Genomic DNA, 25,796 nt, shown 5'->3' with positions numbered 1-25,796 from the left:
CCGACTTTCATGTGTGATGATATTGAGTAATCTGGGCATTGTAATCAAAGTGAAAAATTGACTAGGGTTCCCAACATATCTGAGCATTGTTGAGTACATATACCTAAGATAACCTTTACATATACACAATAACCTCCATATCAAATCATCTTTGAGAGCATCTTTAACCGGTCATGATGCCTCCCTTGCCCCCGTTGCTCCGGCCACTCCAAGCTCCCGGTAGAGCCTGGGGATGGTCTGCGCTAGCACAGACCATCTTCCGGCTCTGTCGGGTGCTTGGAGTGGCCGGAGCAACGGGGGGTGGAGGTGGCAGCGATGGTGGCTGAGAGCTGAGACTGGCCGGAGCAACACGGTGGTGGAGGTGGCAGCGATGGTGAGGAGGCGGCTGAGAGCTCAGACTGGCCGGAGCAACGCGGTGGTGGAGGTGGCAGCGATGGTGAGGAGGCGGCTAAGAGCTGAGAGGTGGAGGTGGCGGCTGAGAGCTGAGTGAATGGTACTAGTTGCCCACTTGCCTCTGTCCTCTTTGCAGTTGTGAAAGAACACCTATTGATCAGCACAAGATACCTCCAAGTTCTAGGAAAGCGGCCAGTCCAGGCACTCGACAGAGCCGGGGGATGGTCTGCGCTAGCGCAGACCATCCCCCGGCTCTGCCGGGTGCCTGGACTCTGGCCGGAGCAACTGGGGGTGGAGGTGGCAGCGATGGTGGCTGAGAGCTGAGACTGGCCGAAGCAACTGAGGGTGGAGGTGGCAGCGATGGTGGCTGAGAGCTGAGACTGGCCGAAGCAACGTGGTGGTGGAGGTGGCAGCAATGGTGAGGAGGCGGCTGAGAGCTCAGACTTGGACGTTGCGGCTGAGAGCTGAGGAGGCGGCTGAGAGCTCAGACTTCGACGTGTGGCGGCTGAGAGCTGAGTGAATGGTACTAGTTGCCCACTTGCCTCTCTCCTCTTTGCAGTTGTGAAAGAACACCTATTGATCAGCACAAGATACCTCCAAGTTCCAGGAAAGCGGCACCATCAAAGGGCTTAGACTCTGTGATATATCTGGTTCTTGTAAGGATTATTGGGTCAATAGATACTAGCCAACATGGGCACCAGCAAATAGTGAAGCACACTGACCTTGAAAGGCTGAAGAGTCCATCCCAATGGAGGACCAGCCTGCCCATATCATACTGCCCGGAGCCATTATGTCTGGCTTCAAAACTTCTGCTACTTGGAAATTATCGTCTGCAGAGTCACGTCCCCTTGGCAACTTTGGGAGCTTCATGGCTGAATTGGGCCTTCGCACCCCCCAGAATTTGTGCGGTTGCAGTGAAATTGGGTGCACTAGTGTAGTAGTCCAAAACAGCCTGCACTGTGCATGCCAATTAGACAAGATCTTCAAGGCATAAAATGATCATCTAATTACACACATTAACAGCTTTAGCACTATTAAAATTGAGATTTTGGGACAATTATAGCAGGGATTGGGATTGGAGCTAATGGAATGTTGAACTGGCTATCGAGTTTGGCTGCTATAACCATCACCACACCCACAGCAGACAAATTTTTGATTGTGCTAACAACGTTGCTCAATGTGGATCCCCCTAAGAGGAAATCTATACTATAGCTGCAAATCAAGACTCTGCCTTGCACCATTGGCTTCTTGAACAAGCTCGCATCCTGGCATTCATTGGCATTTGGAAGTGTGCTACTATCATTATCCAGAGCATCGCTTGCGAGTATCAGACTATACATGCCTTTGCCAGGGGTACTTGCTGATCATGCCCACCCATCCGCACACATCAGTATTGTCCTAAGAACCCTCTTCTTGTACTTGCTCTGTCTAATCAAACCATAAGATGATGATAGTGAAAGCAAAGGAATTACATACATGCAAGCCCTATTCCTTGGACTGTCACATTGTTGCCCAGAATCATCGAGTTTGGATAGGTCCTGTCATGAACACTGGCGGCAACTGAGCATATCCAAGGGCTGAAGGACAAGATTGACTGGGGATAAGGGCCTGCATTCCCTGCAGCTTGAGCCACAAATACACCAGCTTTGTTTGCCGAAAGCATTGCCATATCAAAGGTGCTGAAGTACGTAGCAACCCCAGCTGGCGTGCCACCTGGACCAATGGACAGGCTCAAAATGTCGACCTTGTCTTTCACAGCCTGATTGGAGTATGATTCAAAGATGGGTCTCGTCAATGTAAGGATTATTGGGCTACAAAAGGCAAGCAAAGATATATCTGGTTCTTGTAGAAACTTGCTATTGCAAATGTTATTGGTTGAGATCTCTTGACGATTGCATCATTTTTTGGTCAATGGTTGAGATCTCTTGACGATAGCCACATGGAAATGGGCTGAACTCATCTAGAGAGACCATATCTTCTCTGGAATCAGATGCGATACTTAGGATGCATGACTACTTTTTTTTCTTCTTTTCCCAACTGGTCATAGCTCCCCAGATCCTTTCGTAGTTACCATTTTTTCACTACCTATAAATGCTTGTGGGTAGGCATTTGTTTTAGCAAAAAAAGATGTAATGCATACATGGACATGCATACTCATTAAGAGTACATGTCATATTAAGGTATAAAAAATTATATATAGAGAAGAATGATAGAGCCCCAAGGGTATCACTAAAAAAAATGTATGATATGACATAAGTGCATAGCGAGACCTATTTTTAATTAGGCCATTTATAGGAGGTATCCTATTTATTAGTTCGCCATTGTCCTATTTACTTTTTATATTTATAGGATGTGGCCTATTTATTAGTCTCGCCAGTGCGTTTTGTATACATACAAGAAATGATATGTGTATTCACAAAAACCATGTATACATACCTCTTTTTTAGTACTCTCTTCATGCAAGTTATATATGGAGGTTTTCTTAAGAGTGATGCCCTTGGGGATAGAACTTAATAAGTCTTGTTCACCTTTGGTGACTATGCATGTGACATATTGCTCTAGTTTATATGCCCAAGCACCCAAAAATGACTAGTTTCGATGCTAGGTAGCTGCAAATTGTTGTGGGATAGACTTGACATTTTGCCAAGTAGTATGCATGTAAGTGTGGGTCAATAAGACCACACACATGGGTAGAAGGAGATCCTCCCAAGAAACCTTATCTTTGGATTGTGGACCCTGAAGTGGAGCCCAAGTGAGCACCTACATAACCTAGGATGGACTTAGAAGCTATGCTAAAGCCTATGGTCTCTTGTTTAGTCTGTTATTATCCTAGTCACATGATGTGATCATTTCGGTCTATCAGGGTGGTCAACATAAGTAACCTAGGATGGACTTAGAAGCTATGCTAAAGCCTATGGTCTCTTGTTTAGTCTGTTATTATCCTAGTCGCATGATGTGATCATTTCGGTCTATCTAGACTAGTTGTAGGGTGGTCAACATAAGTAACCTATCTAGACTAAGGTGATGTGATCGGCTGTTCAATCTATCCACCAGCCTAGTCCTAGGGTGGCCAAGATGGACCTACAATACATTTCAGTCTATCTAGACTAGTTGATGTGTGGTCAACATAAGTAACCTATCTAGACTAAGGTGATGTAATCGGTTGTTCAATCTATCCAGACTAGTCCTAGGGTGGTGGGTGGCCAAGATGGACCTATAGTACAACCAACCAAGCATATTGGAAGAATGCATTTAGGCTATCCTTATAACTCATCGTCGTCATGAGCCTAGTCATTTAAGATTTGATTTAAGGGCATTACCAAGCCCACAGGGGGAAACCATACGTCATTTGGGTATTACCAAACCCAAGGTAATGACCATCTACAAGGACACACCTAGACATAGAATTAGGGATGGAGAAGGCAAACTCATCACATCCTAAGAAGAATGTAGCCAAGACAAAGTTGTCTGTCTCTAGGTTGGATACCAAGCACTCTAGCTCTATGGTCTTGCAGAATCTATGGTAAATATGGTCTATGAGAGGGGTGAGGGTAAGGAGTTCTACTAATCCACTCATCAAAAGGCATCTCGATCATAGCATGATGAGTGTGATAACATGAGAGGAGGGTAGAAGCTAGGGAGTGTAGAGCAAATTAATAAACCATACTAGTACTATATTTATACTAATATACTTAATAGATATACTCATAACTATACTTATGTCTATAATATTTTTACTCATAACTATACTTATATTTACTACCATTCATATTTATACTTATACTTACAAATAAAGTGACTTGGAGATATACTTATAATTATAATTCTCATAGAATCTACACATTAAACACTGATCTATTTTCAAAGAATCTAAAAATTAAAATATAATCATAAATTTTATTAAAGTTAAAAAGTATTTTTATTAATTAAAGATGGTGATTAGTACATAACGACCCCACAATCTCAAGGATGTGGGGGGGTAATACATTGCTTGCATGTTACATAGTATTCACATCTCCTCCTAAGCTTTTTACCGTGTGGATTAAAATCTTGGTTAGAGGATCATCTAACATCAATGTTATCTCTTGCCTAAGAAATGCAAGAGGCCTCTTTATATTGCTTGTAACTAGTTGAACCTCTCTATTTTGCACTTGCTACACATACATAGTGTTTTCCAAGTAATGAAGTTACTAACCATTAAAAAAACTATATTAGGAAAACTATGCTTTTTTAGTCACATTCATTCTAATCATAGCACTTCTCACCTAAAGGTAACATCCAGCTTTGAAACTCATGAGTTTATTCCAATCATAGCAGGTCTCACCTAAAGGTAACATCCAACTTTGTAACTCAGTAGTTCATTTCAATCCGAGCAATTATTTGTATGAGAATGGAGAACGGGTAAGTCATAATCTCTCAAATATTTCCCTTTATGTATACATGTTATGTGGTATGGATATCCAAACATAATGTTTTCTCGTTATGGTAGGTGGATACATTGGCGCTTAGTATGTTCTATCGAGTAAATTGCCATGTCCCTATTATTGATCGCGAGGCTGGGCAAAATGTTTTAAAGAAGTTATTTAACGCTCAACGAAATTTCATTTTTAAGAAGAATAAGAAGCATTCATTCCAACGCACGATGGTCTTGGAGCGCTACATTCGAGGTGGTGCAGAAAGATCTCCTATGTTCTTTAGGTGAGACAATTTTCATTCTGTACATTTTCATAGCTACTTTTTCAAAATGCTTAGATGCACGTTTATGATTGCATTTCATTGTAGGTGGCTAGTGGAGACCTTCTCAAGTGAAGGAGATAGTGTCTTGAACGTTTTTGCGGGATGTGGAGGCTTGGGACGTGCATGCCAAGGGTTAAAAAGGTATTATATGGGGATAGAGAATGACATGGAGGTAGCCAGAGCATGTCTGGGAGATTTCTCATTAGAGGATAGGTCGGGATGACACGTAGAAGATTGCTATAGTTTGTGGATCAAAAGACTTTGTAATCGAGATTGTCATGGTTTGGAACTTTAAAGATCGATATATATATTTTTTATCTTTAAAAGATTGTGTTTTATATTTAAGTAAGTAAGAAAGTATGTATGTATGTATATATGTTAGTGCGTAGGTAGCTCTTGTATGTATGTATGTATATGTATATGTATATGTACGAGGTGTATGAATTTAGGTAGATATATGTATATATATAATTATATCAATAAGTATGATGTGGATCAAAAGACTTTGTAATTGAGATTTTCATGGTTTGGAACTTTAAAGATTGGTATATACATTTTTTATCTTTAAAGGATTATTTTTTATATTTAAGTAAGTAAGTAAGAAAGTATGTATGTATGTATGTATATATGTTAGTATGTAGGTAGCTCTTGCATGTATGTATGTATATGTATATTTTGTATGTGTATATGTATGAGGTGCATGAATTTAGAAAGGTATATGTATATATGTAATTATATCAATAAGTATGATGTGGATCAAAAGACTTTGTAATTAATATTTTTATGGACTAGATCTTTAAAAGACTAAAATTTATATTGTTGATCTTTCAAAGCTTGTTATTTATATGTAAGTAAGTTCTTGGTCCTTTACAAACCTCATAGTAAGTTCTTGGTCCTTTGCAAAGCTCGGACTACTTGTTCATTGCTCCAAAAAGCTCGGCAAAAAAAGCTCGCAAAAAAAAAATCCCCCATATTTCACATAAGATGAAGAGTTGAAAATGTACAAGGTTTATTAGTAAAAAACTATGAGTAATATCAAAAAAATGAGATAAATTGAGTATCCAAAAATGAGTAAATGCTCACATAAGATGAAGAGTTGAAAATGTACAAGGTTTATTAGTAAAAAACTATGAGCAATATTAAAAATATGAGATATTTTGGGTATAATCATTCCATTTTGACACATATGTAAGGAAGGGGAGTTCTTTAAAGGAGGTGCATATTTCACATGCTTGAATGAGTTTTAAACTCAAAAATAATGTGATATTTTTATCTCTCATCTCTCTTGAACCAAACCAAATCAAAATGGAACCAAACCGAATCAAAAAGTAACCAAATTAGGTCCAAATCTAGTCCAAATTCAACCAAACTGACTTGGAAAATTCTAGAATCAGTTTGTTTGGTTAGGAGCTCAATTTTTCCTATAAATAGAAGCCTCCCCTTGTTGAAAAAAATATAGCGTCTTATGCATTGTTACTCTACTCCACCTAAGCCAAGAACTGTGAATTCTTTAATAATTCACTAGTTTTTGACACTTCTCTCTTTCTTAAATCCCCATTGGTGGCTCCATCAACATACTAAACCAATTGATTGGTTGGGGGCCTCTACCGTGAACAAAGAATCAAGCAAATTATAAGGTAAGTATAGTGAATTTTGATCTTTTCTATAATTTCTCAATGATTCTCTCTTCTCAACCCCTCTCAAGCTTGAGAAGCTTAATTGGTATGGTTTTTGAAATGCTATTGAAGTTAATTATTTAATGATAGTAAAGAATTACATAAATTTTCATTTATGTTTAATTTTAATGGTTTTTTCTCTCTCTCACTTAAGAAATGGTCATACTCATGACCCATTCTCAATCCAAATGAAGCTTTTCATAAAGCTTTTTCTTAATCCAAGATTAATCTATGCTTGAGAATAAATTAATAGTTTTTTTATCTATGCTTTTAGTTTATGATTAATTTTTATTTAATCCATTAAGGGTTAATGATCCAATTAGGGATCATTCTAATCATTCCCTTAAAGATAACCTATCTTTTAAAATAATTGAGATTTATTAGTTATAGTAGCGGAGCTATGGCAAAATCTTATAAAAATATACACAAAATAATTTCATTCAAAGCATGAAAAGAGAATTTCCTACCATATTCTAGGAACTATCATCCTAGATTAATTAAAAGAATTTTATTATGCATGGAGATGTGGATATTTGCATGTAGATGTAGATGTATGGATGTGAGTGTGAATGTGGATGTGGATGTATGCATGGAGATGTGGATGTATGCATGTAGATGTAGATGTATGGATGTGAGTGTGGATGTGGATGTGGATGTATGCATGGAGATGTGGATGTATGCATGTAGATGTAGATGTAAAGATGTGGATGTGAATGTGGAGGTGGATGTATGCATGTAGATGTAGATGTATGGATGTGAATGTGAATGTGGAGGTGGATGTATGCATGGAGATGTGGATGTATGCATGTAGATGTAGATGTATAGATGTGGATGTGAATGTGGAGGTGAATGTATGCATGTAGATGTAGATGTATAGATGTGGATGTGAATGTGGAGGTGGATGTATGCATGTAGATGTAGATGTATGGAGGTGAATGTGAATGTGGATGTGGATGTATGCATAGAGATGTGGATGTATGCATGTAGATGTGAATGTACGCATATAGATGTGGATGTATGGATGTGAATGTGCATGTAGATGTGGATGTATAGATGAGGATGCATGAATGTGCATGTAGATGTGGACGTGAAAATAGATGTATGGATGTAGATGTGGATGTATGGATGTGAATGTGCATGTGGGTGTGGATATATGTATGGATGTGAATATATGATATGTGATGTGAAGGAATCTGAAGTGATGAGATGAAAAATGATGTGATGGGATGAGTACACATATAAATGGAATGTGGAATAAGTAATGTGTATTGATGAGGGATAATGTGGAAAAATGAGAGTTAATATATAAACTGTATTTGTAAACTGTTTGTAAATGCTGTTTGTAAATGACTGTTTTATGTCAAGAATGCTGGGAAAGCATTTTGACCGTCTTGTGATTAAGGTCGTGGGTGGAGACCTAACTGATAAAGTTGCAACTACTGACGGAGAGTCAATGGAGGACGTCTCGCGTAGCAAGGTCGGCCGAGGTCTTGACCAGCCTCGGTGCGATTAAAATGGTGAGCTTCCGGTACGGTGGATGAGGGGCCAAGGAAGCGGCCTATGAGTGAAGCGCTAGGTCACCTATGAAGGATCCTAGAGGGTGCTGACCATACGGTGCTCGGGCTCTGGGTCGCCTAGGATACCCACGCGTGCATCGAGGAAGATATTGGAACAAGGAGTAAGAGTTGTTTTCTGAAACCGGGCATGGATCTGGTTGACTGACCTTGCTGGTCCTCAACAACGGATGAGTCCATGGCTCTTTATATGGATCTGTTGGTTGATCTTGGTGATCTTCAACGAGAGTCCATCTTGATAAGTGATTATATTGCCGAGTATTATGGGCTAGGAATTAGGAAACGGCCCTTGAGTGGACAGGTGGTGAGCGTCCTAGTTGCCAATGATGCCATAGATACTCTGATGAAGGAATGATGGGAAAATTAAGAATCAACTGGATAAATTGGAAGATGGTGATCAGTGATACTATGGTTTTATTAAAGGATTGTTTTAAACTGGTTGAATCTGTGAAAAGGCAATTTCATATTGGGTGTGTAAGTGGTGTGACTAGTTTTATTTTTGCATGAACTTCTGGCTATGGGGCCTTGGAACTCTTTTCCTTGGTACCCGGGACAAAACCTAACCAAATTCTTAATTGGATCCCATCACTACAGTGGTTGGGCGGTTGGCTAACCCATGGGACTGGATGGGGTTAGGCTGGACTGATGGATCCGTAAATCGAGTCTCAAATTCTGTTACTACGATAGATAAAGTAAATCCAGGATAGTATTTGTTCTATGGATAGGAATCAACGGCTGTGCCTCTTGATGGAAAAAAAAGCGTTGATCCTAATGATCCAAGTGCAAGTTTCTTCCTTGATTTGACCAAGTATCTTTATAGATGCAGTCGGATCTATTTGATCAGTAAGGGTTTGACTACGTTAGAGTAAAAGTTTTTCTGGTGGAATCACCCGTGCTTTTCGGTAAAGGAAGTTTTTCCGGGTTTGGTTTTGGAATAACCGACGGATTAGTCGCTTATACGGATATCCGTGGATGAGGCCCCGAATGTGGGACCCCTGTACCGCGTGAGAAGTGCTACTTCCGCTACCAGTATCCTGAATCCGTTGCTCGGTGGGAATAGGGATCTTACAGTTGGTATCAGAGCCAAATTGAAGGCTAATAAGGATAATTAAATTATTATCTGAAATTGGTAATAAGAATTCAGAAATAGCATTTTCATAATGTATTTTCATTCCGTAAGCTTCTTTAATGAAGAAATTTTAATCAAAGAAATTGTTTTTTATAGATGGAAGTTTCCCATTTATCTGGTATTCCCGACCTCACCCAGTCTCAAGATATGATTGCATTTGCCTTCGAGCATCTCATCTCTTCCGCTTCAACTCGAACAAGCCGAGCAAGACTCACACGCCATTTTGAGGAATTATATTTTCCTAATCTAATGGAGAGACAACAGCATAAGTGGTTTGCAGGGCTATATATCCACGCCCCTTGCAACCAGCATGCAATGCTGAGACAGAACCTCTCATTGGCCATGATTTTGATAAAGCTAAAAATGGTGCGTGGTATCATTCTATATCATTCAACGCCTCAAAATTTCAGACTTGCTTGCCGAGTTTATAGACTCTTTAGTCGATTTATCCCTAAGGAGAAAATAAGAGCTCCCTTCGCAATTAGAGAAATTATGTAACAGGGCATGACTATGGCCCCCAGTACCGTCGTCTTATGCGTCTCCCGAGGAGATTTTGAATTTTGCAGCCGAGCCACTCTATGTACTTATTGCAACTTGTATATAAATATACAAATATCTTCCTGTTATTTAAGTGATTGTTTACGGACGTTCGGAAAAAGAAAAAAATCTGTTTATCAGACATATGTCATAAATCTCCAATAAGATCAACTGAGGAGCCAATTATGTCTAAAATTTATCAAGACGCACAAAAGGTTGTAATTGTGTGATATAATTCATACAAATTGTTATTCAAACTGAAATTCGTAAATTAGTAATTAGGACTTCCATTAGAAAAACTGCAATTATATAGAATCCCTGACTTGCTTGAGGCCTAGACATGATGGTATTTAACTTATAATTCCAAGGGCCGTGACTACCGTATATACCAAGAGTATAACTGTAGATCTTTACTCACAGTATATACAAGTAAATCTAAGACTTGAAATTATAAGCGTTAATGCTATCCAGATGATGGTTTTGAATGTGATTGATATGATTTTTAATTCTGTTTGAGAATTGATGAATTGATTTGGATTCTGATTGAAAATTCTGATTGAAAAATGATGATTTCTGAAATTAGTTGAAATATAATAATCTGAACAAAACCACAATAAGGATTAATGAGACGAGTCCCTGTGATGATATTCATAACTAGAATGATGATAATGATTTTAGCAAATCACTATGAGATTAGTGGGTTGTGCTGTCAAATTGTTATTGTTAACACTTGACTGGTAGATCAAGTTAAGGGATGACAAATTGAGAACTTACTTGACTGAAATTTTCGTGGAGGAATGTCAGAAGGAAATTTTTCAGTCTAATGGACCATTATCATGTTAAAGATATGAATGATATGATCTGAATGAATTGTTATTTAATGATGAGTTCTATATAAGGGATAATTATCCCAATATTCTGTTAGGTTGACCAGAATATAAGGAACCCCAGAATAAAATTGAATCTTAAGAAAAAGAGTTGTCCTCTACCTTACGAGATGAGGACATCTCGTATTTTTTTAAGTGGGGTAGAATGTAAGATTCTTCCCCCAACCTTCGAGGTATACAAGAGTAAGAATCTCCCTTTTTGATCTTATAATTATTCCCTCTCTAAAATAAAAGAAAGTTTCTGTTCAAAAAAAGGAAGACCCTTTCCCTAGAATACTTCTCAGGAGTCCCACTTGTTTTAAGGACTTAGAACAATGAGCTCAGAAGTGAGAATCGGTGTTTTGGATACCAAGGTTTTGGTTCTCATTCCAGTACGGCCCAAAAGAAGTTCTTTATCTCTTGGGGAGTATAAGAAGTTATCCCCCAGATATTGTGAGCCTTATATCTGAATTCACAATGAAAGTAGGTGACTTAGCCTACGAACTTCTTTTATCCTCTCATCTCAAAGTTTTTAATGTATTTCATAGAAATATGTGCCAAACCCAAATCATGGAAAGACGGTAAAACTTCAGTGGCAAGTTACCGTTGGCTTCTAAGTTACGCTAGCTCCTTCCTCTATATAAGTCGTAACTTTTACCTGTCGCTCACAGTAATCTTACTTCCATCGATCTCCCTTCTTCTTAATCTCCTTCATGGCTTGGCAACAAGAATTAGTTTTATCCATGATGATTTCTCACCTTCAAGACGCAAGAGAGTCTGTGAAGAAAGATTTTATAGAACAGTATGAGCGCTCACTTTTTCCTCACCTAGGAACTTCTGTAGCTCAGACCAAATGGCGGACCTATCAAAACATAACTAGGGTAACACCCTAGGGTCAGCAGCACTTTCGTAAAACAATATCCGCTTGGCCATGGTTATTGAAGCTTTAGGTTTGGGTCCCCGATACTACTGCGTCATGAGATCAAGGCATCTTGGGTTTTCTGAGCGGGTCTTCTTACTGGCGTGTTTTCTTCCTCATCAGAAGATATGCCTTTACCCCGTTTTTGGCTTGCCTCTCAGAGGTCCTTTTGTTAGATCACCTCATACCACTGAGATAGGTGCGGCAATAACCAGCAGAATCATTCCCATAGATGAGTTACCCTATACTTGTGCAGCTTGTGAGTGCTGCTTTTGTGACCATATGATGGACGGGCTTATGGAAGTGTAAAGAGTTCTTCTATCTTTACTGTATAAGTTCTGAGAATGAATAAAGTTTAAATCTTGTTCTTATTTTGAATCTTACTCTTTAAGACTTTTCTTGGTGGTTAATCTTGATTAAAATTTTTCTCTAAGTCTCATATTCGTGCATCTTGCGAAATTATCCCAGTTTGCGAGATGAGGACATCTCGCATTTTTTAAGTGGGGTAGAATGTAAGATTCCTCCCCCAACCCCTTTTTCATGTCTAGTATCTTCCCCTGTAATCAATCCCTCTTCAAAAATAGAAAGACCTTGTTTCTAACTGTTTTAGCCTAGAGAGAGAAAATTATTCTAGAGAGAGAATATTCAGATTATGAATATTTTTGGATAGAAAAATAACTCATCTTATTAAAATAAGTTCCCCTGAAACAGAAATTCAAAAAGAATTTTCCAATGTGCAATTGGAATTAATGGGAAATGGGTATAAAGGACCTTAGTCTAAGGGTCTAGATTTTCAGAAATTTTTGGATTATGGTCCAATTAAGGTTCCTATGGGCCAATAGCATCAATCCATGTGTAGAGAGGAGATAAATTAAAAATATGAGATATTTTGGGTATCCAAAAATGAGTAAATGCTCACATAAGATGAAGAGTTAAAAATGTACAAGGTTGATTAGTAAAAAACTATGAGCAATATTAAAAATATGAGATATTTTGGGTATAATGATTCCATTTTGACACATATGTAAGGAAGGGGAGTTCTTTAAAGGAGGTGCATATTTCACATAAGATGAAGAGTTGAAAATGTACAAGGTTTATTAGTAAAAAACTATGAGTAATATCAAAAAAATGAGATAAATTGAGTATCCAAAAATGAGTAAATGCTCACATAAGATGAAGAGTTGAAAATGTACAAGGTTTATTAGTAAAAAACTATGAGCAATATTAAAAATATGAGATATTTTGGGTATAATCATTCCATTTTGACACATATGTAAGGAAGGGGAGTTCTTTAAAGGAGGTGCATATTTCACATGCTTGAATGAGTTTTAAACTCAAAAATAATGTGATATTTTTATCTCTAATCTCTCTTGATCCAAACCAAATCAAAATGGAACCAAACCGAATCAAAAAGTAACCAAACTAGGTCCAAATCTAGTCCAAATTCAACCAAACTGACTTGGAAAATTCTAGAATCAGTTTGTTTGGTTAGGAGCTCAATTTTTCCTATAAATAGAAGCCTCCCCTTGTTGAAAAAAATATAGCGTCTTATGCATTGTTACTCTACTCCACCTAAGCCAAGAACTGTGAATTCTTTAATAATTCACTAGTTTTTGACACTTCTCTCTTTCTTAAATCCCCATTGGTGGCTCCATCAACATACTAAACCAATTGATTGGTTGGGGGCCTCTACCGTGAACAAAGAATCAAGCAAATTATAAGGTAAGTATAGTGAATTTTGATCTTTTCTATAATTTCTCAATGATTCTCTCTTCTCAACCCCTCTCAAGCTTGAGAAGCTTAATTGGTATGGTTTTTGAAATGCTATTGAAGTTAATTAATTAATGATAGTAAAGAATTACATAAATTTTCATTTATGTTTAATTCTAATGGTTTTTTCTCTCTCTCACTTAAGAAATGGTCATACTCATCATGACCCATTCTCAATCCAAATGAAGCTTTTCATAAAGCTTTTTCTTAATCCAAGATTAATCTATGCTTGAGAATAAATTAATAGTTTTTTTTATCTATGCGTTTAGTTTATGATTAATTTTTTTAATCCATTAAGAGTTAATGATCCAATGAGGGATCATTCTAATCATTTCCTTAAAGATAACCTATCTTTTAAAATAATTGAGATTTATTAGTTATAGTAGCGGAGCTATGGCAAAATTTTATAAAAATATACACATAAAAAATTTCATTCAAAGCATGAAAAGAGGATTTCCTACCATATTCTAGGAACTATCATCCTAGATTAATTAAAAGAATTTTATTATGCATGGAGATGTGGATGTTTGCATGTAGATGTAGATGTATGGATGTGAGTGTGAATGTGGATGTGGATGTATGCATGGAGATGTGGATGTATGCATGTAGATGTAGATGTATGGATGTGAGTGTGGATGTGGATGTGGATGTATGTATGGAGATGTGGATGTATGCATGTAGATGTAGATGTAAAGATGTGGATGTGAATGTGGAGGTGGATGTATGCATGTAGATGTAGATGTATGGATGTGAATGTGAATGTTGAGGTGGATGTATGCATGGAGATGTGGATGTATGCATGTAGATGTAGATGTATAGATGTGGATGTGAATGTGGAGGTGGATGTATGCATGTAGATGTAGATGTATAGATGTGGATGTGAATGTGGAGGTGGATGTATGCATGTAGATGTAGATGTATAGATGTGGATGTGAATGTGGAGGTGGATGTATGCATGTAGATGTAGATGTATGGAGGTGAATGTGAATGTGGATGTGAATGTATGCATAAAGATGTGGATGTATGCATGTAGATGTGAATGTACGCATATAGATGTGGATGTATGGATGTGAATGTGCATGTAGATGTGGATGTATGGATGCGGATGCATGAATGTGCATGTAGATGTGGACGTGAAAATAGATGTATGGATGTAGATGTGGATGTATGGATGTGAATGTGCATGTGGATGTGGATATAGATGTGGATGTATGGATGTGAATGTGCATGTGGATGTGGATATATGTATGGATGTGAATATATGATATGTGATGTGAAGGAATCTGAATTGATGAGATGGAAAATGATGTGATGGGATGAGTACACATATAAATGGAATGTGGAATAAGTAGTGTGTATTGATGAGGGATAATGTGGAAAAATGAGAGTTAATATAGAAACTGTATTTGTAAACTGTTTGTAAATGCTGTTTGTAAATGACTGTTTTATGTCAAGAATGCTGGGAAAGCATTTTGACCGTCTTGTGATTAAGGTCGTGGAGACCTAACTGATAAAGTTGCAACTGCTGACGGAGAGTCAATGGAGGGCGTCTCGCGTAGCAAGGTTGGCCGAGGTCTTGACCAGCCTCGGTGCGATTAAAATGGTGAGCTTCCGGTACGGTGGATGAGGGGCCAAGGAAGCGACCTATGAGTGAAGCGCTAGGTCACCTGCGAAGGATCCTAGAGGGTGCTGACCATACGGTGCTCGGGCTTTGGGTCGCCTAGGATACCCACGCGTGCGTCGAGGAAGATATTGGAACAAGGAGTAAGAGTTGTTTTCTGAAATCGGGCATGGATCTGGTTGATTGACCTTGCTGGTCTTCAATGGATGAGTCCATGGCTCTTTATATGGATCTGTTGGTTGATCTTGGTGATCTTCAACGAGAGTCCATCTTGATAAGTGATTATATTGCCGAGTATTATGGGCTACGAACTATTGAACGGCCCCTGAGTGGACAGGAGGTGAGCGTTCTAGTTGCCAATGATGCCATAGATACTCTGATGAAGGAATGATGGGAAATTAAGAATCAATGGGATAAATTAGAAGATGGTGATCAATGATACTATGGTTTTATTAAAGGATTGTTTTAAAACTGGTTGAATCTGTGAAAAGGCAATTTCATATTGGGTGTGTAAGTGGTGTGACTAGTTTTATTTTTGCATGAACTTCTGGCTAGGGGGCCTTGGAACTCTTTTCCTTGGTACCCGGGGGGACAAAACCTAACCAAATTCTTAATTGGATCCCATCACTAGAGTGGTTGGGCGGTTGGCTAACCCATGGGACTAGATGGGGTTAGGCTGGACTGATGGATCCGTAAATCGAGTCTCAAATTCTGTTACTATGATAGATAAAGTAAATCCAGGATAGTATTTGTTCTATGGATAGGAATCAATGGCTGTGCCTCTTGATGGGGAAAAAAGCGTTGATCCCAATGATCCAAGTGCAAGTTTCTTCCTTGATCTGACCAAGTATCTTTATAGATGCAGTCGGATCTGTTTGATCAGTAAGGGTTTGACTACGTTAGAGTAAAAGTTTTTTTGGTGGAATCACCCGTGCTTTCCGGTAAAGGAAGTTTTTCCGGGTTTGGTTTTGGAATAACCGACGGATTAGTTGCTTATCCGGATATCCGTGGGTGAGGCCCCGAATGTGGGACCCCTGTGTCGCGTGAGAAGTGCTACTTCCGCTGCCAGTATCCTGAATCCGTTGCTCGGTGGGAACAGGGATCTTACATTAACAAGCATGTGTTTATCATCTACCATAATGATGTCTCTGAGATTCTTGATATTTTTTCATGAAGGTACTTTCTAGGTTCATGGGATACACATCCATTTAGTCGAATGCAAACAAACTTATGCTCTTGGAGAGGACAAATTCCATAAGGATCTTTGGTTATGGTTTTGGATTCTGGCCTTCATGGACATGATACTTTTTATGCGATTCTTCTTGTTACTAGTAGATAAGAAGTCGGATATAAACCTACTTGGAGGATACAAGAGAAAGACATTTTTGAGATATAAAGGCAAAACTCCTCTTGACATTGCTGTACAGAAAAGCAAAAAATAGTATTGTACTAAAGAAGTTTGTACATTATATAGGGGATTTTAAGCCATACATTGTAGGGCTTTTAAAGCCATTCTATGTTTTTCAACTAGTTTTTTACTTTCTCTATATAACCATATGCTGAATTTTTGCATCAAGATAGCTGAATACTAGTTGATGTATGCCTTTTATGAAATATATTCAGCTTCCTCTATTGTTTGTGTTTACGATTGATGAACACCTACAATTCTTTAAAGTTGTCTCCTATAAAACCAATTTGAAGAGCTCTTTTAATGCATTTCTCCTTATTCTTTCGCCTCCATGTCACGTACTTCAAAAGAATAGTGTTCGGGCTTGGTAGTGTGATTTCTCCATGCCTTGAGTACTCCATGTTGCATGTGGTCCTTGGTTCTCAACTGTAAGATCCCTATTCCCACCGAGCAACAGATTCGGGATACTAGCAGCGGAAGTAGCACTTCTCGCGCGGGATAGGGGTCCCACATTCGGGGCATCGCCCACGGATATCCGGATAAGAGACTAATCCGTCGGTTGTTCCAAAACCGAACCCGAAAAAACTTCCTTTACCGGAAAGCACGGGCGATTCCACCAGGATAACTTTTTACTCTAACGTAGTCAAGATCATTTCTGATCGAGCTGATCCAATTACATCTATAAGATACTTGGTTAGATCAAGGAAGAAACTTGCACTTGGATCATTGAGATCAACGCTTTTTTCCCCATTCAAGAGGCACAGCCGTTGATTCCTATCCATAGAACAGTTACTGTCCGGGATTTATTTTATCTATCGTAAAAACAAAAGTTTGAATCTCGATTTATGGATCCATCAGTCCAGCCTAACCCCATCCAGTCCCATGGGTTAGCCAACCGCCCAACCACTGTAGCGATGGGATGGATCCAATTAAGAATTTGGTTAGGTTTTGTCCCGGGTACCAAGGAAAAGAGTTCCAAGGCCCCCTAGCCGGATGTTCATGCAAAAATAAAACTAGTCACATCACTCACACACCCAATATGAAATTGCCTTTTCACAGATTCAACCAGTTTAAAACAATCCTTTAATAAAACCATAGTATCACTGATCACCATCTTCCAATTTATCCAGTTGATTCTTAATTTTCCCATCATTCCTTAATCAGAGTATCTATGGCATCATTGGCAACTACGACGCTCACCACCTGTCCACTCAGGGGCCGTTTCCTAATTCCTAGCCCATAATACTCGGTAATATAATCACTTATCAAGATGGACTCTCGTTGAAAATCAGCAAGATCAACCAACAGATCCATATAAAGAGCCATGGACTCATCCGTTGAGGACCAGCAAGGTCAGTCAACCAGATCCATGCCCGGTTTGAGAAAACAACTCTTACTCCTTGTTCCAATATCTTCCTCGACGCACGCGTGGGTATCCTGGGCGACCCAGAGCCCGAGCACCGTATGGTCAGCACCCTCTAGGATCCTTCGCAGGTGACCTAGCGCTTCACTCATAGGCCGCTTCCTTGGCCCCTCATCCACCGTACAGCTCACCATTTTAATCGCACCGAGGCTGGTCAAGACCTCGGCCGACCTTGCTACGCGAGACGTCCTCCATTGACTCTCCATCAAACAGCAGTTGCAACTTTATCAGTTAGGTCTCCACGACCTTAATCACAAGATGGTCAAAATGCTTTCCCAGCATTCTTGACATAAATCAGTCATTTACAAACAGCATTTACAAACAGTCACAAAATACAGTTTCTATATTAACTCTCATTTTTCCACATTATCCCTCATCAATCCACATTGCTTATTCCACATTCCAATTATATGTATACTCATCCCATCACATCATTTTCCATCTCATCACTTCAGATTCCTTCACATCACATATCATATATTCACATCCATACATATATCCACATCCACATCCATACATCCACATCTACATCCATGCATCTATTTTCACATCCACATCTACATGCACATTCATGCATCCTCATCCATACATCCATATCTACATGCACATTCACATCCATACATCCACATCTATATGCTTACATTCACATCTACATGCATACATCCATACATACATACATCCATTTCTACATGCATACATCCATACATCCACATACATACATCCATTTTCTCATTCCCATTCATATAACCCCATATGCCTTCACATCTATTCTTTTTCATCACATCCATTTTCACCTTATGACAACCCATATACATCTTATCTCATCACATACACTTCTTATCTCATTCCATACACATCTTATTAGATCTTAACTCATCTTATCACATCCTAACTCATCTCATATACATCTTATCTCATCTTATCACATCTCATACACTTCTTATCACATATTAACTCATCTTATCACATCCTAACTCATCTCATGTGCATCTTATCTCATCTTATCACATCTCATACAGCTCTTATCACATCCTAACTCCTCTTATCACATCCTAACTCATCTCATATGCATCTTATCTCATCTTATCACATCTCATACACCTCTTATCACATCTCATACACCTCTTATCACATCCTAACTCATCTTATCACATCCTAACTCATCCTTTATGCATACCTCTATGCAAGAATTTCAATTGTGATAAAAGTAACACTTTTACAATAAAATAATTATTTTTTTCTGTAATATTTTTATAATAAAATAATAATTTATTTATTTTTTTCATTTCTATGCACGAAATTCAATATGATAAAAATAACTTTTTATAATAAAATAATCATTTTTTTCTTTACAGTTTTATAATAAAATAATAAAATATTCATCTTTTATGTATACCTCTATGTATGAAATTCAATTATGTTAAAAGTAACACTTTTATAATAAAATATTTATCTTTTATGCATACCTCTATGCATGAAATTCAATTATGTTTAAAGTAACACTTTTATAATAAAATATTTATCTTCTATGCATACCTCTATGCATGAAATTCAATTATGTTAAAAGTAACACTTTTATAATAAAATATTTACCTTTTATGCATAATATAAAAATTTCAATTTCCTCATGATTCTAATGAATTTCTTTCAATTAATCGAGGATGATAATTCCTAGAATATGGTAGGAAATCCTCTTTTCATGCTTTGAGTGAAATTATTTTATGTGTAAATTTTAATAAAATTTTGCCATAGCTCCGCTACTATAACTAATAAATCTCAATTATTTTTTTAAAAAATAAGGCTTATCTTTAAGGGAATGATTAGAATGATCCCTAATTGGATCATTATCCCTTAATGGATTGAATAAAAAAATAAACATAGAATACATAAACTAAAAGCATAGATTAAAAAAACCATTAATTTATTCTTAAGCATAGATTAATCTTTGATTAAGGAAAAGCTTTATGAAAAGCTTCATTTGGATTGAGAGGGGGTCATGAGTATGACCATTTCTTAAGTGAGAGAGAGAAAAAACCAGTAGAATTAAACATAAATAGAAATTTATGTAATTCTTTTCTATCATTAATTAATTAACTTCAATAGCATTCAAAAACCATACCAATTAAGCTTATCAAGCTTGAGAGGGGTTGAGAAGAGAGAAACATTGAGAAATTATCAAGCTTGAGAGGGGTTGAGAAGAGAGAAACATTGAGAAATTATCAAAATTCACCATACTTACCTTACAAATTGCTTGATTCTTTGTTCACGGTAGAGGCCCCCAACCAATCAATTGGTTTAGTATGTTGATGGAGCCACCAATGGGGATTGAAGAAAGAGAGAAGTGTCAAGAACTAGTGAATTATTAATGAATTCATAGTTCTTAGCTTAGGTGGAGTAGAGTAACAATGTACTAAACACTATATTTTTTTCAACAAGGGGAGGCTTCTATTTATAGGAAAATTTGAGCCCCTAACCAAACAAACTGATTCTAGAATTTTCCAAGTCAGTTTGGTCACTTTTTGACCATTTTTAGGTCAGTTAAGCTAACTTTTTGGAGCTAGACTTGAATGAGGAGAGAGGAGAGATGAAACATCTCAATTTTTATGAGTTTAAAACTCATTCAAGTATGTGAAATATGCACCTCCTTTAAAGAACTCCCCTTCCTTGCATATGTGTCAAAATGGAATCATTATACCCAAAATATCTTATATTTTTAATATTGCTCATAATTTTTTACTAATAAACCTTGTACATTTTCAACTCTTCATCTTATGTGAGCATTTACTCCTTTTTGGATATCCAAAATATCTCCTATTTTTAATATTGCTCATAATTTTTTACTAATAAACCTTGTACATTTTCAACTCTTCATCTTATGAGAGCATTTACTCATTTTTGGGTATCTTCTTTTACAAAATTGGATTTATCTCCTCCCTACACATGGATTGATGCTATTGGCGCATAGGAACCTTAATTGGACCATAGTCTAAAGATTTCTGAAAATCTAGACCCTTAGACTAAGGTTCTTTATACCTATTTCTAATTAATTCCAATTGCACATTGGAAAATTCTTTTTGAATTTCTGTTTCAGGGGAACTTATTTTAATAAGATGAGATAATTTTCTATCCAAAAATATTAAAAATCTGAATATTCTCTCTCTAGAATATTTTCTCTCTCTAGGTTAAAACAGTTAGAAACAAGGTCTTTATATTTCTGAAGAGGGAATTGATTACAGGGAAAGATACTAGATATTTTGAGAGGCTGGGGAGGAATCTTACATTCTCTCCCACTTGAAAAACACGAGACGTCCTCATCTCACAAAGTAGAGGACAACTCCTTTTCTTAAGATCCAATTTATTTTGGGGTTCCTTATATTCTGGTCAACCCAACAGAATACGGGGATAATCATCCTTTAAATATATCTTATCATTAAATAACAATTCATTCAATCATATCATTCATATCTTTAACACGATAATGGTCCATTAGACCCGAAAATTCCCTTCTGAACATTCCTCTACGGGAATTTCAGTTAAGCTAGTCCTCAATTTGTCATCCCTTAACTTGATCTACCGAGTCAAGTGTTAACAGTAGCAATCTGACAACACAATCTACTAATCTCATAGGGATTTGCTGAATTCATTATCATCATTCCAGTTATATGAATATCATCAGAGGGACTCGTCCCATTAATCCTCATTGTGGTTTTGTTCAGATTATTATATTTCAACTAATTTCAGAAATCATCATTTTTCAATCAGAATTTTTAATCAGAATCCAAATCAATTCATCAATTCTCAAACAGAATTAAAAATCATATCAATCACATTCGAAATCATCATCTGGATAGCATTAACGCTTATAATTTCAAGTCTTAGATTTACTCGTATATACTGTCAGTAAATAGCTGCAGTTATACTCTCGGTATATACGGTAGTCACGGCCCTTGGAATTATAAGGTAAATACCATCATGTCTAGGCCTTAAGCAAGTTTGGAATTCTATATAGTTGCGGTACTTCCATTTGAAGACCCAATTACCAAATTACGAGTTTCAGTTTAAATATCAAAAAGACATCAAAAAGGGGTTGGGGGAGAGGAATCTTACATGCTACCCCACTTAAAAAATGCGAGATGTCCTCATCTCGCAAACTGGGATAACTTCGCAAGATGCACGAATATGAGACTTAGAGAAAAATTTTAATCAAGATTAACCACCAAGAAAAGTCTTAAAGAGAGCAAGATTCAAAATAAGAACAAGATTTAAACTTTATTCATTCTCGAAACTTATACAGTAAAGATAGAAGAACTCTTTACACTTCCATAAGCCCATCCATCATATGGTCACAAAAGCAGCACTCAGAAGCTGCACAAGTATAAGGTAACTCATCTATGGGAATAATTCTGTTGGTTATTGCCGCACCTATCTCAATGGTATGAGATGTGATAAGATGAGATAAGATGCACATGAGATGAGTTAGGATGTGATAAGATGAGTTAAGATGTGATAAGAAGTGTATGAGATGTGATAAGATGAGATAAGATGTATATGAGATGAGTTAGGATGTGATAAGATGAGTTAAGATGTGATAAGATGTGTATGGAATGAGATAAGAAGTGTATGTGATGAGATAAGATGTATATGGGTTGTCATAAGGTGAAAATGGATGTGATGAAAAAGAATAGATGTGAAGGCATATGGGGTTATATGAATGGGAATGAGGAAATGGATGTATGGATGTATGCATGTAGAAATGGATGTATGTATGTATGGATGTATGCATGTAGATGTGAATGTAAGCATATAGATGTGAATGTATGCATGTAGATGTGAATGTAAGCATATAGATGTGGATGTATGGATGTGAATGTGCATGTAGATATGGATGTATGGATGAGGATGCATGAATGTGCATGTAGATGTGGATGTGAAAATAGATGCATGGATGTAGATGTGGATGTATGGATGTGGATGTGGATATATGTATGGATGTGAATATATGATATGTGATGTGAAGGAATCTGAAGTGATGAGATGGAAAATGATGCGATGGGATGAGTATACATATAATTGGAATGTGGAATAAGCAATGTGGATTGATGAGGGATAATGTGGAAAAATGAGAGTTAATATAGAAACTGTATTTTGTGACTGTTTGTAAATGCTGTTTGTAAATGACTGATTTATGTCAAGAATGCTGGGAAAGCATTTTGACCATCTTGTGATTAAGGTCATGGAGACCTAACTCATAAAGTTGCAACTGCTGAGACGGAGAGTCAATGGAGGACGTCTCGCGTAGCAAGGTCGGCCCGAGGTCTTGACCAGCCTCGGTGCGATTAAAATGGTGAGCTTCCGGTACGGTGGATGAGGGGCCAAGGAAGCCGCCTATGAGTGAAGCGCTAGGTCACCTGCGAGAAGGATCCTAGAGGGTGCTGACCATACGGTGCTCGGGCTCTGGGTCGCCCACGATACCCACGCGTGCGTCGAGGAAGATATTGGAACAAGGAGTAAGAGTTGTTTTCTGAAACCGGGCATGGATCTGGTTGATTGACCTTGCTGGTCCTCAACGGATGAGTCCATGGCTCTTTATATGGATCTGTTGGTTGATCTTGCTGATCTTCAAGGAGAGTCCATCTTGATAAGTGATTATATTACCGAGTATTATGGGCTAGGAATTAGGAAACAGCCCTTGAGTGGACAGGTGGTGAGTGTCCTAGTTGCCAATGATGCCATAGATACTCTGATGAGAATGATGGGAAAATTAAGAATCAACTGGATAAATTGGAAGATGGTGATCAGTGATACTATGGTTTTATTAAAGGATTGTTTTAAACTGGTTGAATCTGTGAAAAGGCAATTTCATATTGGGTGTGTGAGTGGTGTGACTAGTTTTATTTTTTCATGAACATCCGGCTAGGGGGCCTTGGAACTCTTTTCCTTGGTACTCGGGACAAAACCTAACCAAATTCTTAATTGGATCCCATCGCTACAGTGGTTGGGCAGTTGGCTAACCCATGGGAGTGGATGGGGTTAGGCTGGACTGATGGATCCATAAATCGAGACTCAAACTTTTGTTTTTACGATAGATAAAATAAATCCCGGACAGTAACTGTTCTATGGATAGGAATCAACGGCTGTGCCTCTTGAATGGGGAAAAAAGCGTTGATCCCAATGATCCAAGTGCAAGTTTCTTCCTTGATCTGACCAAGTATCTTATAGATGTAGTTGGATCAGCTCGATCAGAAATGATCTTGACTACGTTAGAGTAAAAAGTTATCCTGGTGGAATCGCCCGTGCTTTCCGGTAAAGGAAGTTTTTCCGGGTTCGATTTTGGAACAACCGACGGATTAGTCTCTTATCCAGATATCCGTGGGCGAGGCCCCGAATGTGGGACCCCTGTCCCGCGCGAGAATTGCTACTTCCGCTGCTAGTATCCCGAATCTGTTGCTCGGTGGGAATAGGGATCTTACAGAGCATTTGGTTAATAAAGATCAACTGAGAAGCCAAATATGTCAAAAATTTAGCAAGAAGCACAAAAAGGTTGTAATTGTGTGATATAATTCATACAATTTGATATTCAAACTGAAATTCGTAATTTGGTAATTGGGTCTTCAGATGGAAGTACCGCAATTATATAGAATCCCTGACTTGCTTGAGGCCTAGACATGATGGTATTTAACTTATAATTCCAAGGGCCGTGACTACCGTATATACCGAGAGTATAACTGTAGCTCTTTACTGATAGTATATACAAGTAAATCTAAGACTTGAAATTATAAGCGTTAATGCTATCCAGATGATGATTTCGAATGTGATTGATATGATTTTTAATTTTGTTTGGGAACTGATGAAATTGATTTGGATTCTGATTGAAAAATGATGATTTCTGAAATTTAGTTAAAATGTAATAAGCTGAGCAAAACCACAATGAAGATGAATGGGACGAGTCCCAGTGATAATATTCATAATTGGAATGATGATAATGATTTCAGCAAATCACTATGAGATTAGTGCATTGTGCTCTCAGATTGCTACTATTAACACTTGACCCGTAGATCAAGTAAAAGGATGACAAATTGAGAACTTGCTTAACTGAAATTTCCGTGGAGGAATCTTCAGAAGGGAATTTTTCGGTCTAATGGACCATTATCATGTTAAAGATATGAATGATATGATTTGAATGAATTGTTATTTAATGATGAGTTCTATTTAAGGGATAATTATCCCCGTATTCTCTTGGGTTGACCAGAATATAAGGAACCCCAGAATAAATTGGATCTTAAGAAAAAGAGTTGTTCTCTACTTGCGAGATGAGGACATCTCACACTTTTTAAGTGGGGTAGAATGTAAGAATTCTCCCCCAGCCTTCGAGGTATACACGAGTAAGAATCTCCTTTTCTGATCTTATAATTATTCCCTCTCTAAATAAAAGAAAGATTCTGTTTAAAAAGAGAAGACACTTTACCCAGAATACCTTCTCAAGAGCCCACCTGTTTTAAGGATTCAAAACGATGAGTTCAGAAGTGAGAATTGATGTTTTGGATATCAAGGTTTTGGTCTTCATTCGAGTACGGCCCAAAAGAAGTTCTTTATCTCTTGGGAAGTATAAGAAGTATCCCCCAGATACTGTGGACCAAAGAAAGTAGGTAACCTAGCCTACGAACTTCTCTTATCTCCTCATCTGAAAGTTCTTAATACCTTCTATAGAAAAATGCGCCAAACCCAAATCATGGAAAGACGATA

The 25,796-nt window shown here is 37.7% G+C and overlaps 1 protein-coding gene across 1 annotated transcript in view; it reads right to left on the bottom strand.

Moving 5' to 3' along the window:
• Positions 1-1,074: 1,074 nt before the first annotated feature.
• Positions 1,075-25,796, bottom strand: part of LOC147626703 (subtilisin-like protease SBT2.1) — a 42,348-nt gene continuing 17,626 nt past the window's right edge. Inside the window, exons 2-4 of the mRNA XM_086816865.1 lie at positions 1,870-2,152; positions 1,518-1,753; positions 1,075-1,374 (exon numbers count right to left, since the gene is read on the bottom strand). Of these exons, the coding sequence (XP_086672991.1) occupies positions 1,075-1,374; positions 1,518-1,753; positions 1,870-2,152 (819 nt within the window). The remainder of the gene's footprint in view (positions 1,375-1,517; positions 1,754-1,869; positions 2,153-25,796) is intronic.

Source organism: Cibotium barometz, chromosome 22 (genome assembly GCF_041138505.1).
Source record: "Cibotium barometz isolate CiBa-2024 chromosome 22, ASM4113850v1, whole genome shotgun sequence".
Lineage (NCBI taxonomy): Eukaryota > Viridiplantae > Streptophyta > Polypodiopsida > Cyatheales > Cibotiaceae > Cibotium > Cibotium barometz.
This window is presented reverse-complemented; position numbering and strand designations above follow the sequence as displayed.